Genomic DNA, 15,091 nt, shown 5'->3' on the forward strand with positions numbered 1-15,091 from the left:
ATGTTGAATAATACTTAAAACATAAACAACAACTTTTTCGCATTTTTAACATCAAATTCGCCACAAAATCTCATATTGACTTTATGACGATTATGAAGGCGTATGTTAAATTCACAAATCCAAGTAGTTCCATAGAAGAAAGATACAATTGTAATGACATAATATCAATGCAATGCAATCTTTGCATTAAGTCTTTAAGACATCGTTTTAATACTTTGATAGTTAATCTGACGTGTTACGGTTATCAATTGGATCCACCGATTTTTACATCACCCGTATAAAAATTTTTATAAATACTTTTATATCCTTCAATGCAAAGCTTGAAAATTTAATGTATGTAAATATGTACATAATTATGTGAAATTATTGTAGCTTCATTAGTGAGATCTAAATGAAAGGACTAAACATTCGAGATCCTCTGTAAACTGCAAGGAAACACTCATGTCCTATCTATTAACGATATTCATGAAAAGGATTCAACATTATTTTTGAAAATTATTATTGAAAGTAAGTCTTTAGATAATAGGGAAATTATTGATTGTCTTACTGAAACAAGTACTCTCAGGTAATTAACTTTAAAATGCGCTTTACCTAGTCGTTTTGTAGTTGACAAAGTTCTTTTACTCGGTTGGCGTATGCTTTGCGGTCGGATTTGCCACTGAAAACCATTGCCCTCCTATACAAAAGTCTCCTTTCTATAATTTCATTCAATGTACCTAAATGCATCTAATTCATTTGAACTGTGTTGCAAAAATAATAATTCATTACCTTTTCCTCTCCCTTCCTCTTTTTTATTCCATTTGTCACCTTTTATCATTGAATTGATGCATTCATTTTCTTGAAACTTGAGTACACAATAAAAATTTTAAGTGTTGCAATCCTACGATCTGCAAATCCTTGGGATTACAAATGCAAACTGTTTTTTTTTTTTGGTCTCGAAGGAGGTGTAATATTTATACAAGAGTCGACGAGATTATATTTTATATGTGTTGTCTGCAAATAGTTGGACTACGCCAGTGAAACACAAAAATGATCCGTACAGGTAGATAGTTAGGTGAGGAACCGCAATGAATTGCCTGACTAAAGTAATTCGAATTATAAGTACTTAAACGTATTTACCAATAATGTGGCTATAAGCCCTAAACTTAAATATGATTCCCATTGATCGAATCTTTTTCGGCCTGAAATCCTTTGTTGAAAATTCGTGTTAAACCAAACACTTAAGAATGGAATAACACACAAAAAACTGAAAACAAAACAATAGCAAATACGATCATGGAAGTGACGAAGAAGAAACAAGAACACAATGGAACGAAATACTTAGCTCTCAGAAAATTGATTTATTTTTTTAACCAAACATTCTCGCAACAAATCATTAATCCAAATTTAATTTAAAATTCCATCTGGAAAACAAAAAAGACATGAAAAACAATTTTTTCAAATTAGTAATAATGAAGAACTTACCTATTACCGCCGTGCAACGCGCTATTAGGTCTGCACATTAGTGCCCGTGCATTGAATAGTGTAGAATGGTACTTATCGTCTATACACTATATCGTGCGTTCGCAGATGAGGTGTGGACGAAAATATTGCTGAATCACATTACCAATAATCCGAACGCAAAGGTGGTGGTGGCACTTAAGTGCTGAATGCCAGATAATACAAATAATATTATCTTTGCCTTTGTTATTGGTAATTTATTGTTGTCGCTGCAGCGGTTGTTTGGTTTCTTTTGGCTCAAGTGCTGACAAAAATACAAGGCAATAAATTTTTGTCGAAAATTAGGTATAATTGCAGTTTACAGCCACACTCCGCCTTATAAAATTCTTCAGGAAATAGTTTAACCAGTAGGAAATAATTGAAATACTCTCACTTCCATGGGTAGATAGTCTCATATTCATTAGTATTTCTTAATGGAACTCTATAATATAGTTAATAGATATTTTAGAACATTTTAGAAATTTTTAATCAAAGGACGAATATCGTATATTATTTACTTGTAGAAAAAAAATCAATTAATTAAATAATAGGTTAAAATTATGTTGTTAAAAAACACTGTTTTAACAAATATATACTGCCATAACCTTCGACTTATCAGCCTGAGTAATAATTCTATTTCAATTTATTTAATGTTTCCTTTGTATATAATAAAGCATTATCACTTTCAAAACCTGATCTTCCTGATCTTCTAATATGGCAGTGTTAAACATTTCCCCAATTCAATACATTTTAGACTTCTCCAGATTACACACTCATGTATATCATATATGTTATGGTATGTACCTGTTTGGTGGATTGTACAAGTAACATAAATAAATTACGTTTATGGCTATTAAGTTACCTTAATACACATATCCTTTCGTCACTTCCGTGGATCTTTTTCTTGCGTATGTACATCATGATTTGAGTAATTTAACTGTCTATTAATTTTGGCAATTCATTTATTCCATGTTACTGAGCTTTACTCTGCATTTTAAGATACTTCACCAGATTAATGAACCAACTCAGTTTTCTTGATGGTCTGCATTTACTAGACTGAAGCAGTTTCATATACATATATATTCTAAATAGAGATCAAATTATTTAATCTGATTATCGTCTAGATTTGTTTCCAAGGCTAATGCACATGCAGACAATCTTATTGGAAGTTTAAAGGTTTTTCTTAAAAACTATACTTAGAATGCGGAAGTATATCCTTCAATGCGATTAAATCTCCGGCTCGACCATCTGTATGGCTCTGCAAACTGCCTTAAATAGCTAATATTGTCACGTGGAGTTTATATATACCTTTGCTTAGCCGTTTCTTTTGAGAAAGTGTTTTCCAAGAGAAAACTTCGGGGTTAATATTAAGCTTGTTGTGATTGTTATCTCTATTAGATTTTTAAATGCGCACTTTTCAGTTCGTAGGAAACGCCCTCCTGTTTTGAAAATTGTAACTATATATATGTCTAAATTAATTTTCATCTTAGACAATATGTTTAAAAACGATCAAACATTTTTTAAAATCAATGGATGTTATCTGATAATATTACGATGTTATTCTCATATACTAATAAACAAATATATGTTATTGCGATACTTAACCCTTTTTAATAAGTTCGTGTGAATCAATTAAAATATGTAAAAATATGTAATAATGCAAATAGAATAACTGATAATAAACATCCTTATCCTTATCAAAATACTGCGTTCATTTTTCTCCGTCCACACCACTATGTTTATGCCTTTACAGATGTTTTCAAGAAACATCAACAATTTCTTAAACCCTTTTCCCTCCTTAAGTTCAAATTAACAATTTCGCCAAATTGATATTCATTTGGTAAAAATATTTGTAAATTGGGAAAAGTATGCTAGAACGTAAGTAATCATTGTACATAAGTATTTATTAATACCAGAGCTTAAAAATCTATGAATTCTTCTGAAGCGATTAGGCGAAATCCCTTAGGCATACTGTCTCCACCTAATGCCTTGTTCAATTTCCATTCAGTGACACAAATAAAGTAGCATATACTTTGTTCAAACATCACATGATGTATTCGAATATCGTATATGTTACAGTTTAACTTAAGTTAAATCTGGTTGAATATGTGCATAATCAGGTATATGTACTACAAGACAATATCCCTATCGTTCCACAAGATTTTCTTAAAGAAATGCATATAACATGATTTTATATAAAAAATACCGGATCCGTATTTTATAGAAATCCACATGCCTAAAGGGTATTCTTCGACGTTAGAATTTATTCTACATTTCGTCTTAATATTTTATCTATAATAGTAATAGAATATAAAATATATATAAAATTAAATGAACATACGTATACTTATTACTTTGTCAAATTTTTTCATTTTAATTATATAAATGCATAGAGTTTGTTTTCATTTCACAAATTCAAACTTTTTCATTTGAAATATTTTCTGAAAATAAAAAAAAACAGAAGGTACATTACATTTCAGAGTTACTGTAATGAGGGCTGTAAAAAATATATTTACGATTAACACTCTAAAAAACTTATCGTTTTTTCAACGTAACTTCTACACTTCAGGAGAAAAAAAGGCTGCTGAAGGACGCGGTCCTCTATGTGATGAGAATCGTATATTTCAAAATTTGTATGGACAGCATGATTGGCGATTAAGAGGTGCCTTAAAACGCGGGGATTGGTTCAAGACAAAAGAAATATTGCAGAAAGATCCTGAATGGGTAATTAACGAGCTTAAGGCGGCGCATCTCCGTGGACGTGGTGGTGCTGGCTTTCCAACTGCTGTTAAATTATCTTTCATGCGTTTAGCTACTGATGAGTCAATACCAAAGTTTTTAATTGTCAATGTGGATGAAGGTGAGCCTGGAACATGCAAAGACCGTGAGATACTACGCCATGAACCACACAAGGTTATAGAAGGATGTCTCATTTTGGGTCGAGTAGTAGGTGCGCGCACAGCTTTTGTATTCATACGTGGAAACTTCTACAATGAAGCTTGTAATTTATCTTACGCCATAGCAGAAGCTTATGAAAATAAACTTATAGGAAAAAATGCTTGTGGTGCAGGTTATGACTTCAATGTTCATGTACATCGTTGCGCTGGTAATTATATACGAGGTGAAGAAACCGCATTAATTGATTGCTTAGAAGGGCAAGGCGGCAAACCCCATCCAAAGGCCATTTTTAATTTTGAAAAAGGCGTTTATGGATATCCAACACTTCTCCTTAACAACGAAACTGTTGCTATCATCCCAACTATAATTAGACGAGGTGGTCGCTGGTTCGCAGGCTTGGGTAGGCCCTTCAATACTGGTACAAAACTTTTTTGCATTTCGGGTCACGTCAATAATCCTTGTACTGTGGAGGAGGAAATGTCCGTGCCACTAAAGGAAATGATTGAAAGACATGCCGGAGGTGTACGAGGTGGATGGGACAACCTACTTGCAATTATTCCCGGCGGCTCTTCAACAGCAATTTTAACTAAAGACGCTTGTGAAAATGTTTTAATGGATTATGACAGTCTAGCAAAATCACAATCCGCTTTGGGTACAGGTGGAATTATTGTTTTTGACAAGTCAGCCGACATTGTCGAAGGATTGGCCCGATTTGTACATTTCTACAAAAATGAAAGTTGCACACAATGCACTCCATGTCAAGAAGGTTTGCGCTATCTGCATCAGACTATGCAAAGTATTTTAAAGGGAAAAGCAAAACCTGATGATATTGACAAAATGTTGAAGCTAGCTAGTAACATGAGAGCAGCTACAATGTGCGCCCTGGCTGACAGTTCAGCTCATGCATTGATGGGTTTTCTGCAAAAGTTTAGACCGTTTGTAGAAGCCAAAATAAAGAAATAAGGCGCAATTCTTTAAATACAAATCCATATTTTGTTTTGGTTTTTAAATAAAAATAATTTAAAGCAAATAAGTGTTTAATGTTTGAGACATTTTTATTGAAAGATCGTCTTTAAATTTGTTTACTTAAATGGTTTTCAGATTTATAATTTTGGCTAATCCTCTTCTTCTTCCTGTTTTGCTTCAGCGTAGAATTTTTTTAATATCTTCCGCACCTCTGGCATAACTAGTTCAAAGCTTTCTGGGAACTTATCTCTTCTTGGTGGACCTTTATCTATTCCAGACCAAATGTCATACTGCGAAGTGCGAGCGTTTTGTGAAAAACTTATTTCAAATGCTCCTAACCTTGGCACTTTCTTACCATTGCCATTTCGTATAAGAACGAATTCACGTTCCGGCACTTCAGCTTCCAAAAATTCTCGAAACTCTTCTGCTTTTCTCTGAAATATTGGGCATTCTGTTGTGTGCTCTATATATATCACGGAACGAGTTTTGCTGAAGTTTTCATCTGCAGCCCAGTCTATATCTTTAATTTTTTTGCCCTTTTTTTGTTTCTTCCCACCTTTTTTCGGCATTTTTGCGGAACGCGATTTTTCATTAGATAAAAACCATGTTAAGCAAACATTTCTGTGACAATCCTATATGAAATAATTGTAAATACAAATATCCTTAATATATTCTCCAGATTATTGACAATAATATCTAAAGCTAAGTGAAAATATGTGTTATAGAATTTTAAAATAAAATATTTGCCTGTTTAATTTTGTACAAAATTAACCCAAAAACGATTCTTGTATTTTTCTCAGAGCAACTTTTAAAGGAACCAAGAAAATAATAATGTAGAATATCTTGACTCTCATATACAGCTTTTCAGTCAACATACGTATATAAAATAAAACAAAGGTATCTTTCAAGATCTTCTCTTCCGAGGATTGATGCTGATTTTACTGGACCATAAAAATACTTTCAATTTGCATATGAAAACTGTACATTTACGGAATTGAATACTGCGTTAAAATTTATCTAAAGTCACTATATATTTCATTATATATATTTATAATATTTGTGTGATCATTATATATTAATATCCCCATCGTTTAATACATCAGAGTTCATTTTAAAATGGCGAACTTTTATTATTTTATTGAGATATTTGGTAAAAAAAATGCATTGTAATCAGACGGACCTGTGAAAAATGGACTATACTTAACAAAAATACGTCACTGCATATATGTGGAATAAAAAGGCAACAAATAATTATTAATGAAATAATAAAAATATTTGATTTTATTTAACTACTCGCCATGCATTTTTGACAGTATATATTATTCTTTGAATATGAAAAACTTTATCGAAATATCTTTTATTTTTATTTTTTGGATTGAAAATGAAAAACTTTAGAAATATATAATTATTTCGGTTTCGTAACTGCTTAAATTGAAAATGCATAAATCTGGCTCGACCAAAATTCTCCGTTAATAAGAACAACAGCTCAAAGGAATAAGAACATAAATAAAGAAGCAGATATATTTTCCACACCAGCAAAATGGACAATAATCCCGAATTAGGAGAAAACGGTATGATATAGAAAACGCTGCGATAGAAGTAATATTGTCATTTTTGTTTTCAGGTGAGAGTATTATATTGGATCGGCAGGAAAATTTTTCTATTGAGCAGGATGAAGATCAGCTAATTACACACAAGCAGACTATAGTTGTTGAAAAATTCCGGTATTCGAAGGACAACGAAAACGGTGGCAATAAAGATACAAACTTGCATGAAAGGACGAGCGTACCACCGAACGTAAGTTGTACATCAAGCTTAAGTGCGAATATACATAAATTGGAGAACGCGGAAATTCAACTCAGTAAATTAGCGAATGAAGTATCTAGCGAAATACAGAGGGTACGCGATCTTCGAAACTGTTTACTGAACGCTAAAAATGAAAATGAGAAAAACAGTAAATATTTCGTAGTAGATAATGATAAGACATGGGATCAAAATTTAATACCTAAACCCTATAATGATCAACCGACAAATGAGCCGCGAAACATGCTATACGCAAAAAGGGGGCAATTATATGACAAATCAAGTAATGATACAAATTCGCCTGTTTACGCTCAAGCCGTCTATAGTGATTCCAGAAATACCCAGTCTAGGTCATCACGTAATGAACCTGTTAGAGAGAATGTTTTTACCCCAAATGGCAACAGTGATCGTAAATCTGATGCTAGATATTCGCAGCGTCGACATTCAAGTTATGATAAAAACGACTTGCATGAATATCGAAAGTCTGATCAAGGACATGATTATAGTGAAGAACTCACAAAATCACAAAATTTTAATAGAAATGGTAGATCCAGCGGGAAAAATGGAAAACAAAGAAATTCACAGAAAAGGTATAGTAGATATTCAAGAGATACTGATTCGTACGAAACAAATAAATATAATAATGCGAAAAGTCATCCATCAAAGACAGAGGACAGTGATTCTCGTCCACTCACAGCAAGTATTGAAGCAAACAATACGAAAACAAAACAAAAACAAATCGACGGAAGAAATTCAACGAAAAATGAAGAACCTAGAAATAACCAAAGGCTTTCGGCGTCCGAATATAGAAAACGAGAAAGTAGCTCCGATTTCAATCGAAGTAGTATTTGCGATTGTAAGTGTGTTCCACATATGTGCAGAATACTAACACCCTGTATGGAATACAACTGTTACTGTAATAAGTATGAATATGAGTACCCTTTGCAAGCAGTGCAACCTTATAATAATTTTTGTAACGGATATTGCACCAACTGCGGCTGTTGTTGTGCTGGTGGTTTATGTGAGGAACTACTAATTGACGCTGAAGCAATAAATATCCAATCAATTGCTGAGGGCGACTACGACTTGATTGAAAATAAAATTGATCATCATAAAGAACTTTCAAAATACGCTAGCGTTGATTCTAACAATTCAGGCAAAAATTCGTCTAGTGAGGAATTGCTTGAATCCCCTATGAATCAATTGTCATACAGCAAACATATACAAAAAGAAGATCTACAAGAAGTAAATAACAAAAGTGACTTTAATAAGAATCCTAATGAATTGAAAAATTACTGTTGTTATCATTTTTGTTGTTGTAACAGTTCCGGAAGAAATGAACCAAAAACAACTAGCCATGAGCAAAAACTCCAAAATATGGAAAAAAATTCTTCCAATGTTGTCCAACCAATTACAACTAAATCTCCTTCCAAATCAGTTGAAACTAAATCTATTTCTAAAGAAAAAAGAAATAGAAAAAAATCGGAATCGACTGCACCTAGTAGAAAGTCGCTTCGTAATTCCGTAAATCGTCGTAATTCTTCCCAAAAAGATCGAAAAGAAAAAAAAACAGCAAAAAATAACACACCATCTAAACATGAAGAACCTAGTTCATCTACAAAGAAAAAGGTGACAAAATCTAGAGATAACAGTTTCGCTGGTAATGAAAAGAATGAGAATAATGAAAATAAAAATGTGTCCAAAAAGATAGAAGCTCAGAAACATAAACTAAAAAAAGGAGAAAAATTCATTGATGATAAAAAGAAATTAACGTCGAAAATTGCTGGAGAATCTAAAAGCCGAAAAGACCAATCCCAAAAAATCGAGCTTGTGCAAAATTGCTGCGAGCATTGCTGCTGTTGTTGTCAGAGAGTACGCAATTCAGCAAATGAAAATTTGAAATCTATCTCCAAAAATAAAAAAGAAATTGCTCAAAGTCAGTCTGAAGATTATACAGATTCGGAGAATAATAATGACATCGTTATTAACTATGAAAACATACCTGAAGCTCCAACGCGAACCAGAAGAAACGGTAAAGAAAGGAGAAAAGAAGAAGACATAAGTGAAACTATTTACGAAAACATAGCTGAAGCTCCAATGCGATCCAGAAGAAACGGTAAAGAAAGGAGAAAAGAAGAAGATATAAGTGAAACTATTTACGAAAACATACCTGAAGCTTCAACGCGAACCAGAAGAAACGGTAAAGAAAGGAGAAGAGATGAAGACGTAAGTGAAACTAATTATGAAAACATAGCTGAAACTTCAGCGCGATCTAGAAGAAAAACTAAAGAAAAGAGAAGAGAAAATGATATTAGTGAAACTAATTACGAAAACATAGATGAAACGTCAACACGATCAAAAAGAAAATCTAAAGAAAAAAAGAAAGAAGAATACATAAGTGAAGCAAAAAGTGATAGTAATTATTCAAATCAGACGCAAAATAAAAAAAACCGCCAATCAAGTGAACAAGAATGTCAAAGCCAATGTTCAACAAGCTCACTTGTTGAAAGTTTGGAAAATGAAGAGGTCAATTATATAGCAACTCACTTAAGAAGTATTTGTTGCCACTGCAATTTTAATAACGACAAACAAATGTACAACACAAACTTTGCTAAAAACAAATTAATAGAACCAAATGCAAGTCAACAAAAAAATGAAGCATCTAATAGGATAACTAACAAAAGCAACGAATCTACAGTTAGTAATACACCCATAAATCAAAATAGTACCGATAGAAATATTGAAAGAACCAGCAACAATTTAACCGCATATACCGCTCCAAAAATAGATGGTTTCCTTAAGACACAGCAAACGGCATCCATGCCATATCAAAATATTAGTTCATCTAATTCAGATAAGGTGGCAACATATACAAATAACCAGTTGGTTCCAGTTTGTTGTCCTTGTTGTCATTGCCGTTCGAATAATAGTCAAAATATAAGATCAAGCAATATTCAGAATCAAAACCGTCACAGATCTAAGGGAGGAAATGAACCACGCAAAAGAAATAATGTATATGAAGCCAACCGTATTAGCGTTAAACCGTTAAGAGGCAATGGCAACTCATATAATGCACGAAACTACAACAAACATATTTTGGATAAAGGATATGCCAAAACAAATGATGATGATGATGCCTCACGGCGGAAACAGTTCTCTATTAAAAAGTATAAGTTAAAAAACGAAAAAACTTTATTGAGAAGCCCTAAGACACCTGTTGAAAGTAAACACAATACGAATTATATTAGAGACAGCAGTTTTGACTCGGACTTCTTGCTCGAAAGCCTGAATACGTTCAAAAAAATGCGATGCAAGCCCTATAGGAGCTGAACCGGCTTCAAAAATAAAAATTGCTTTTTCTAATTCACAGACCAGACCATTTTTAATAAGTTTACGCCAAATATACTTTTATATAAATGGTTATTTAGTCGTTAGCTTGCAAATTACTTTCTCAATTCATCTATTATCTACTAACAAAGATACGAAAAAAGTTAGCTTTAGCTACACCGACGATTAAATATCCTTCACCCAAAATTCTTCTCTTTTTCTCTCTTCTCTAATGACATTCCAAAAACATTTAAAACCTTAAAGAAATCAATATTTTCCTCCAAGATTTAAATCTGCTGGATATATGACAATTGGAAAAAACGAAATTAATGTCAGTGCGAGGGAGACTAAAAGAATCTACTATTGGTTTTATTATCCTTTACAAGTGTAATTTAGAGAACAGTTTAAAAAGGATGATCGAATCCAAAAATTGCGCAAGTTATTTGTTTTGTTACTAGGAGGTCAGTATATAGAAATTTATTTCGGGGTAGTAAGCTTTCAGATAGATTGATTAATTAAAAAACTGTTAACTAGCAACAAGCCTGGCTCCTAGATCAAACAATATGTAACATTATCGTTGATCAAACAGAAGTACCATATTATTTTAGAGATAAAATGCACGTTAAGGAAAAGATATTTTGAAGCTTTCAGTTATTTGACATATTTATATTATATCTATATTTCTCTCAAATATTGTAAAAAATCTGTTGTTTTCAATTTTGTCCTAATAGAAATTTATGCCTTGCAATTTAAAAGGAGATTCCTTTTTATAAAATAAAAGGAAACCGACGTTATATTGCAAGCCAGTTGCATGTCGCCAAAATATTTATTCTTCAAACCTTCAAAAGCAATAATAAAACAATCTCTATTGTCAAAAGACATCGAAGTAGTAGGTAAAAAAGTTACACTGTTTGTTGGACAAACTCGTAAGGCTGAATCGGTCAGCTAGCAGCAATAAATTGGCTGACGTGCTAAACCGAGCAATGGACACAATGGTTGCTTCTGCACACGTGTGCAGATTACTTTATCAGATGGTCACAAAAAAAGTTTTGTGACCAGAGAACTATTTTACAAGTTATATAGTAAGTATCCGCAAAAGAGGTGCAACATATATAAAAAAGGCGAAAGACCCTTTCAACAACATAGTGTGGACTGTGCAAATATGTGAGGGCATTTTAAGCCTGAAACACATAATTTGTTTGGACTCCAAGTGCCACTATAAACTAATTAAATAAAATTCGATTATTTCTTAAGACCGCTGATGAAGAGTACTTGGCATTACTCGAAACAGCGTTGTATGGTCAGCCAAATTTCAATAAAAATTAAAATAAATTTTTGTGTTTGTCCTTTATTTCTTTCTTTGCTATTCGAAAAACCCTATAAATTTTAAATAAATCTTCTTTGTCACCATACAAAGAAAGCGTAGCTTTTCAGCAACACTAGTACTTTATTCATTATTAAATTTATTTATTTTAATTTTATTTTATTTCACATTAATTTTCAGTACGATTTATTCGAAAATCTCATTTTATACTATATTCTCTACAAACACTCTGCAGTCACAAAGTAAAGTTCCTTGATCGCTTTCATTAAATATATACGGGCAGTTATATATAACTGCGTTTCAGTGCACCCGCGGGGTTATATACGGGCAGTTATAAAAAAAAATATAAGTTTTTTGTATATTTGTAATATTAGAGAATATAATAAATAACGAATTTTTTAAATATTGTTATAAAATATAAAGTTTGAAAGAAAAATTTTATTGGGCAGCAAAAGAAATCTCCAGGTGTAAGGTCAGTCCACATAATCAGTGTTAGACGAATCAAAGAATAACGAGATAATAAACAAATTTCTTGTGAAGACCTTGGGGTTTATCCCAGCTATAAACGAACCCAGGAAAAGGTTCATTACAAATTTAAGTCTATATGAATTTAAAAATTTATTCGTTAACAAAATTTAAATTCCCATTATATATAAATTTTTATTCCCCTGAAATTAATGATACACGATTGTGTATCATTATTAAGTAATGAACTGTCTTTATTGAGAGAAACTAAAATTACAGATTCAAGAACTTCGTCTGATAATATATTGTCATGACTATTATTATAGATATCCGCGTAATGTGTAATCCGTGTTACCAATTATTTGTGGTGGCAGCGCAACAGTATATTTATTGAACAAAGGACTGCTTGTCAAATCACAATTACCGAGTTTATTGAAGAGGTAGACAAGTTATTCTTCATGTTACCCAGCTCTCATGCTTTATGTGAAAGTAATATAATAATAGACAACTTTTCATAAATTAATCACACACATTGATATTTCTTCAGTGGTTATCAGTGGCTCTGTGTTTATATAAAGACCATTAGAACTGTTCAGTATGAGGAACAGAATTATCCAGTGTTGGAATTAGTGTAAAGTCCTACCACAAATAACAAAACTGCGTAAAACCGGCTTCAATAGCTGAAATTAATTAATACATAGCAGTAAGTTTCGCTCTCTTTGTACTTTGAAAGTCATTAACAAATGCACTATTTCCATTACGATGTTGAATATTGACGTATCTGCTTATGTTGCTCTTCTCGAAAAACAGGAGTAGAAGCGATAACGGTGAACCACAAAAAACTCAAATTGATTCCGAACATCAAACGTCTTGTACACAACGGAATAAAAAATAACTGCTTAATGCTTGCGACATCTGATATGTCACATATGTTTCTTTTATGTTTACCCCAAATAAAACTGTACTGTAGCATTTTCCGAAATCACGCGGGTTAAATCGACAAATATATGAAGTTGATGAACATGAAGCTATTATCATGGATAAAACTTACCATGGTTGGTAAGACCTATAATCTCTGCTGATTTAAAGTGCATTTTTCGATGCCAACCGATCTATCTGACCAGTGCCGTATTGAGGGGTTCACAAAATTGATCCGTCCATCGACAATAATACAACACTTGACAAGGTCAAAAAATTACGCATTTTCATGAAAAAAAAATTATTGAAAAGTAATATTTTCTTTTTTAAGCAAAGAAAATAACACCAATGTGGATACTTTTTTTTATATGTATGTATTTGTACACAAATTATTTTAATTTTAATTTTTTTTTTTATATTTTATATATAATTTTGTATTCTATCTAAAACTAATTCGATATTTTATAAATTTTGAATAACATTATTAACATAAATGACAGTCGGGCTGCGTATGTCCCCTTTGAGACATCGCTATGAAGAACTTATTTCAGTTTTAAGATGTACAAAGATCAATTGGCGCTTTTCTTTTCAGTCTTGTGAATAGTTGACGGTGGGTCATTAGATTTGAAGCTAAATTGTTTGAATGCGATCTAATACGATTAGCGTATGCGGCAGCGATGCTTTTCGCTTCCTCCTTAACTAGTGGTATATTAAGGTCACGATGAATTTGTGAATTTGTGATGTACCACGGAGCGTTCGTTATCATTCGCAGAGTCTTAGATTGGAATCTTAGTAATATTTCAATATTTGAATTTGAAGCTATTCCCCACAGTTGGATGCCATATGACCAAACAGGTTGTAAAACACATTTGTAGAGAATGATTTTTTTTCCAGAGAAAGAGAGAAGTGGTGGTTGAGCAACCAAGACATATTTCTTAATTGAATACCAAGTGATTTCCTTTTGTTGAATATGTGCGTTTTCCACGTGAGACCTCTGTCTAGATGAATTCCGAGGTATTTTGAAGCAGTTGACTATGGTACCAAAATATTGTTGAGCTTTACTTCCGGACAAGTTGCTCTTCTTAGTGTGAAAGTGACATGAGATGACTTGGGCTCATTTGCTTTTATACACCAACGCCTAAGCCAAATTGAAATGTCATCGAGACTAGCTTGTAGCATCAAAGAGGCGGTTGTTGGGTTTTTAGATGTAGCCAAGACTGCAGTGTCATCCGCAAATGTTCCAGTGAAGACACCAGTTCTTGGTGGTAAGTCATGCGTAAATATTAAATATAACAGTGGACCTAAGACGCTGCTTTGCGGTACTCCAGCTTTTATGCAGTGAAGTGATGAGATATGATCTTCAAACTTTACATAAAAATGACGTTCTGACAGATATGAACGTAAAAATATATAAAAGTTAACTGGTAATGCCATTTTTAATTAATAAAGAAGACCATCATGCCACACGCGATCAAATGCTTGTGAAATATCCAACAACGCTGCCAAGCAATATTCCTTTTGGTCAAACGCCGAGTGTATTTTTTCTACTATTCTGTGTACCTGTTTTATTGTGCTGTGACCTTGCCTGAATCCAAATTGATGGTTTGGTATAACTTCATGTAATTGAATTATGGGCAAAAGACGTTCTAAGAATAGTTTTTCGAGTACTTTTGACACAATAGATAGCAGGCTGATTGGACAATATGACCTCACATTCTCGCCTGGTTTACTTGGTTTAAGTATCATTTTGACCTCAGCAACTTTCCATTGAGCAAGGAAGACGCATTTTGTAATAGATGCATTAAATATATGCAACAGGAAGCTTATTCCCTCACTTGGTAATTCTTTAAGAATTTTTGCTGAGATGAGCTCATATCCAGGTGCCTTACGATCTTGCCAATTCGCGGTTTC

General features: G+C 32.7%; 3 protein-coding genes across 3 annotated transcripts; 2 read left to right on the plus strand and 1 right to left on the minus strand.

The window, feature by feature from the left end:
- The first annotated feature begins 3,916 nt into the window (after positions 1-3,916).
- Positions 3,917-5,368, plus strand: LOC119671407 (NADH dehydrogenase [ubiquinone] flavoprotein 1, mitochondrial-like). Its single transcript, XM_038082021.1, has one exon. It carries the CDS (start codon positions 3,970-3,972, stop codon positions 5,338-5,340), a length of 1,371 nt encoding a protein of 456 aa, XP_037937949.1. The 5' UTR covers positions 3,917-3,969; the 3' UTR covers positions 5,341-5,368.
- Positions 5,369-5,491: 123 nt separating this feature from the next.
- LOC119671408 (selenoprotein H-like) lies at positions 5,492-6,005 on the minus strand. The gene has a single exon (XM_038082022.1). The coding sequence runs from the start codon at positions 5,910-5,912 to the stop codon at positions 5,493-5,495; it is 420 nt and encodes a 139-aa protein (XP_037937950.1). The 5' UTR covers positions 5,913-6,005; the 3' UTR covers position 5,492.
- Positions 6,006-6,702: 697 nt separating this feature from the next.
- Positions 6,703-10,517, plus strand: LOC119671406 (putative uncharacterized protein DDB_G0282133). The gene is made up of 2 exons (XM_038082020.1): positions 6,703-6,914; positions 6,968-10,517. Exons 1-2 carry the CDS (start codon positions 6,884-6,886, stop codon positions 10,474-10,476), a joined length of 3,540 nt encoding a protein of 1,179 aa, XP_037937948.1. The 5' UTR covers positions 6,703-6,883; the 3' UTR covers positions 10,477-10,517.
- Positions 10,518-15,091: the final 4,574 nt, after the last annotated feature.

The sequence above is a fragment of the Teleopsis dalmanni genome, chromosome 1 (genome assembly GCF_002237135.1).
Source record: "Teleopsis dalmanni isolate 2A chromosome 1, ASM223713v2, whole genome shotgun sequence".
NCBI classification, from domain to species: Eukaryota; Metazoa; Arthropoda; class Insecta; order Diptera; family Diopsidae; genus Teleopsis; species Teleopsis dalmanni.

Excerpts from the sequence above, each read along its gene's own strand:
- LOC119671408 (XM_038082022.1), bottom strand. The coding sequence starts at position 5,912 with ATGCCGAAAAAAGGTGGGAAGAAACAAAAAAAGGGCAAAAAAATTAAA.
- LOC119671406 (XM_038082020.1), top strand. The coding sequence starts at position 6,884 with ATGGACAATAATCCCGAATTAGGAGAAAACG. Across the intron at positions 6,915-6,967 it reads TCCCGAATTAGGAGAAAACG|GTGAGAGTATTATATTGGAT; the intron begins GTATGATATAGA and ends TTTTGTTTTCAG.
- LOC119671407 (XM_038082021.1), top strand. The coding sequence starts at position 3,970 with ATGAGGGCTGTAAAAAATATATTTACGATTAACACTCTAAAAAACTTA.